General features: G+C 39.6%; 1 protein-coding gene across 1 annotated transcript; it reads right to left on the bottom strand.

Annotated features, from left to right (window-relative positions):
- Positions 1-2,340: 2,340 nt before the first annotated feature.
- On the bottom strand, positions 2,341-4,506 carry LOC145413454 (uncharacterized). Its single transcript, XM_080283151.1, has 3 exons — positions 4,495-4,506; positions 3,013-3,137; positions 2,341-2,509 (listed from the first exon to the last, which is right to left on the bottom strand). The coding sequence occupies exons 1-3, from the start codon at positions 4,504-4,506 to the stop codon at positions 2,341-2,343; spliced, it is 306 nt and encodes a 101-aa protein (XP_080139277.1).
- Positions 4,507-5,180: the final 674 nt, after the last annotated feature.

Here is a 5,180-nt window from a genome sequence, read left to right as displayed (position 1 = left end):
GGTTCGACCCACCACAGAATATTGTCCCTGTCTCACTGACGACCACAACTGATGTCTAGGGCAATTCAGGAATTAACACTGTGATCATTTTTGCAACATTTACATTTCTTTTGATGTCTGACTAGGATCGCCTTCTTTTCATCATAACTTCATCTTTTTATCACCAAAACTTATGTGTCTGAGGCTGTTAATAATAACCTTTTCAGTAACCTCTCTCTCTCTCTCTCTCTCTCTCTCTCTCTCTCTCTCTCTCTCTCTCTCTCTCATCTTCACACACACACACACACACACACACACACACACACACACGTAACGAGTAAAAAGTAAACTTGGAAATATTGCAAGAACGCAGAAAGAATATTGGTGTTATTAAACCGTGATGCAGACGAGAAAAGATTACTGAGATTGTTAATGACTAGCCTGAAAATTCTTTGTTACCCACATTATCATGCGACTGTTAAGAATGGCATGATATCAATTGGCATACTAGGATACGTGGTGAAAACGATGAATTTACAGTAAAAGCAAACTGCATAGACCTGATGGGATCAGAAATAAATGCTGAATGAATATATAAAACTCTGATTGCGAAATATGTCTTTGAATGAATCTTAGGTTAGGACGATGGTATAATTGCAGAAATAAAACATTCTGATATTTCAGGTAATATGTTTGATGTAAGTCGTAGGAGTTAAAAAGAAAAAAAAAAAAAAAACTGACGAAGGAGACAGAGAGGCAGATAGCATAGAGATTGAGATGCATTCTACTGTACCACCACATTTCTTTTATTTAACTTACAGCCAGTCATTCCCTACCCATTTAGTGCAGTACAGTGTGTGTAAACTTCTGCTTCTGTGGAAAGGCCTAGAAGTTAGAACACGTGTGTGGTGTTTGGAGAGATCGGTGAACCTTTCCGCTGGTCTCTCTGTTGACAGTTTTCATGTATTAGCTTTCCTACATTTTTGTCTTCCTCCACTTTTTCAGGATTTTACGCACAACAGCGATGGTGATGATGATGATGATGATGATGATTGTGTTATCTTTTTCTAGACTTCACTTATCTCAATCAAGATGATGATGATGATGATGATGATGGTTGTGGTTACCAACAAAATATCGTTTATCTTAAAAAAAAAAAAAAAAATCAGCACCCAACGGAGCCCCTTGTTCTATATACGCACACGAGAGAGAGAGAGAGAGAGAGAGAGAGAGAGAGAGAGAGAGAGAGAGAGAGAGAGAGAGAGAGGCAGACAGACAGACAGACAGACAGACAGAATTACTACACTGATTTTTTTTGTTTGGTTATGCAACAGTCTATACTATCATTATGAATACAAGCGCCAGTATTCTTGCAGAGTAAGGACGTTCCCTAACACCTTTTCCTAAGTGAATTATATTGCTTATTATACATTACTCTCCTCTTCTCTGCTACATAAATCCTTCTAATATCGCCACACTCTGCATCATTAACGAATCAAAGGATATTAACCAAAAATATCCAAAACTAAATCGTTATGGAAGAGGTGCTAGGGAGCCTCCTGAAGCAACGAGAATACGGGGTCAAGTACCGACTTTAGTACTCAAGGATTTCTGGACATTCCTTCAACGCTGGGTGGTAACCATAGAACCAACCCATTAATGTTCCCTACGTGTCAACAAGTGGGTTGGTGGAGGGTTTGTGTCCCTCCCCGTAAAACAAACTCGAAGTCAAACGGCCACCCCTCACGGGATAATGGCGTCTGGCTATAGATACATAGATAGATAGTTCCTTCATAAGACAATTGATAATTTGCTTTGTTTTCATCATATTCTAGTAAATGAGACGTTCTCTCCTGCAGTTAATTATACCAAACGGATGTGGAGAGGAAAGAAATGAATGCATATTGATGTAACATTCGTTTATTTTCAGTGATATAAATAAATAAATAATGGATGAATAAATAAATATTGAGAAAGCGAAGCAATATGAGGAAAATAGAAAGACAAGAATCACAGAGAAAAGAGCAAGGTGAGGGAAACTAAGCAAGATGGTGGAGAAGATCGGTGGTACGAGGTCAGGAGAGAGAGAAAGGAGAGGTAGAGATGCGAATGGTAATGAGAGAGAGAGAGAGAGTGGAGGAGCAAAAGGAGTCGAATATTCAAATACTGAGCATGAAGATTAGACAACACCTTTAGGAAAGCCTGTGGACGTCTCCTTGAACCATCCCGCTCCTTCATCCTTGTCTCATGACTTGGATTTCGTTAGACTTTCCTTCTGCATCGTCTCCTTCCGTTTCCTAAGGGATGTTGAGGTCCTCGTCGTTATTTTGTTTTGGTTTCTCTTCTTTTTGGTCTCGAGGTTTACTTATCGTCATCCTCAAGGTCTTCCAGAGAGACGAATGAACCCTGGTTGCCGTCAGCTCTAACCCCAGCGTCGGAGGCGGGAACCACGTCACTCTCCACCACCCGGTACCCGTCCTCGTCAGCTACGTAGCTCACGAAGTGCTGATCGCCCTCTGGGGAAGTCCAGCTGTTGGGATGAAACAGGTTGTCAGCAAACGTCAGCCACAACTGGACGTCATACGAGAGAGAACAGGCTACCAACAAAGGTCAACCACAACTGGACATCACAAAAGGGCGAAAAATGGCTGTCAGCACGCGTCAGTCACAATTGAATATCATAAGAGAGAGCTATAGGCTGTCCAGAAACGTTAGTCCCAGTTGGACATCATAAGAGAGAGAGAAAAATAGTGGTTAGAAAACGTCAGTCAAAAGTGGACATCACATAAGAGAGAAAAATTATCATCAAGCATCAGCCACAGCTGGGAGGCAGGAAATCAAAAGAAAATCTATATATTTTGACTTTGACTCTTCGAAGGGTTTCTGTCTCCTTTGTCTTTGATATACAGTATAACTACAAGCCCTGCGTAACAGTTGTTGTCTTCTTCTTTCATTTACACATACGAGATCATTGGCTTAACAATGATACCAAACGATAGACCGTAAATTATATTTGTGTTAGAGACTGCTTACGTGTATCGGCCGGTGATGACGCCTTCGTCGATATCTTGGTCGTGGTGGATGTCTTCGAGGTCAACGCCGAGGAGATCGTCAGGGCGGCCAGTGGCCAGGGCGGCCAGAGCCAGCAGCACCATCAGCTGCGGAAGACGAAGACACACAGATTAACCACGGCAGGACACAAGGCTTTTTTTTTTTTCTTTCTTTTTTTTTTTTTCTACCAGTATTTCAAAGTTGTCGCAGGTGAACTTTTGTTCCTACAGTACTACAGTGATATGATTTTCAGGGATGCGTCTTGAGTCACCCTAAGACACGCGAAATTACGATCAAACTTAACTGAATACAAGGTTTGGAACATCAGTGTGGTTAGTGAGACAAAATAAAGAAGAAATTATGTCACTTCTTTTTCATGCACTGATCCAGGTAAGTAGTATGAGATATACTGTATATAATGTGGACGGAATTTGCACGACACTGTGTGTGTATGATAGAAAGAGAGAGAGAGAGAGAGAGAGAGAGAGAGAGAGAGAGAGTGGCAGCAAGTGAAGTGGAATGATCAAAGGTCGATTGACAGTAGAAAGCATTTATATTCACACTGACATGATCAACTAACTTGAAACAATAGTGTTGGACAAACTGACTCGAAAGTACATATACAGTACAAACATCTAACCTTGCGGAGATCTGGTGTGATATTATCTACTAATGGACCTACTACCTTCACATGTCGTTCAAAGATGAGGAAGCTCAGAGAAACTGAAGACAAATATAGTGCAAACGTGTTCAATGATGTTTATTAGCGTTTATGACTTACACAAGTGTAAATGAATTTCATTGGCAAAGAAAGTAACGTTCCGTGATGTATTGTGCTGTGGCGATAAAGATAACTTCTTAGCAACTAAAACGAAAAAAAAAAAAAAAAGTGAATTACTGCTTGCTGATAGGAGCTACCTTATTTTTATATTTTCGGTGCCTGCTGTCGACATGTTCCATGAGATTTGTTCATGTTCCAGGTTGACGTACGACATCAGCAAAAATGAGATGTGAGTTTGAGGTTGCACTTTTATATATATATATATACATATATATATATATATATATATATATATATATATATATATATATATATATATATATATATATATATATAACGATTCATGAAGAGAAGTACTTTAATTTTTCGACAGGTATATGAAACTCCCGCATATAAACAATAATATAACCTAGTGATTTAAATGCACAAGACTTTTCTGTAACTTTACTGTGAATGAGCAATGTACCTCTACTTGATTAGTTACTCTCTGCTATCATCGTTAGTCTGTGTAAAGTTCCTTATAGTAGAAATAACAGTAAAGATTAAACTCTAAATATGAATGATATAAATTACAATAGTAAAAACATTGTTAAGGATAGTCAGTGTGAAAAACTGTAGATACTGTTCATAGTGATACTGCAGCAAACAAAATTTTAAAGTTAGTTCTCTCCTAGGTAACTCACAGCGAGCTTCATGTTGGCTGAGTGAGTTGGTGTGGAAGGATGATAACCCAGCCGCCCAGCCCACCAGCTTTTATAGCGCCGTTTGGAGCACACGCACATACACTCATACCCTCTCACTCGCCCAGGTTAACCCCAATATTTTCTAACATCTCGCGCGAAGGTCAAAGCAGGTCAGTCCCCAGCAACAGCCAGGTTAGGGGTGGGACTGAGGGTAAAAGTGAGGGTGGATGTTTTTGCCACTATGGTGAGATGGTGTCCTTAACCCAGGTACCAATTAAAAGGTTATGGTAGGCTGAAATTTACACTTTTTACTCTAACTTGGCTTAAAATCGCCATCATCTTCATCTTGAAAGGCTAGTAACAATATATCAGAACTAATTTACCGTGCTAGTCGCGAAGAAATAGTAAGAAAACTATGAAGAGCCGTAGTTTTGCCTTTTTCTGCCACTGAGCTATGTGAAATAAGCTAAAAAATACGAACATCAGGACCAAGCTAAGGTGAAAATAATATACCTGTAAAATGCACAGCGCATCCTAAGCTGCGATTCATTCAAAGCTACAGCTTTAGGTATTTATTAAGTGTGGAATAAAATAACTCTGCATAAGATAACCAACCAACTATATCCTTTGCAGACATATGAGTCCAAAGAGAAGTGTAGTGACATACGTGCACTGGTTCCAACTCT

The sequence above is a fragment of the Coenobita brevimanus genome, chromosome 96, assembly GCF_032717465.1.
Source record: "Coenobita brevimanus isolate Jiangsu-jjx chromosome 96, ASM3271746v2, whole genome shotgun sequence".
In the NCBI taxonomy this organism is placed as follows: Eukaryota; Metazoa; Arthropoda; class Malacostraca; order Decapoda; family Coenobitidae; genus Coenobita; species Coenobita brevimanus.
The sequence above is the reverse complement of the archived record's forward strand: the minus strand, read 5'-3'. Positions and strand labels throughout refer to the sequence as shown.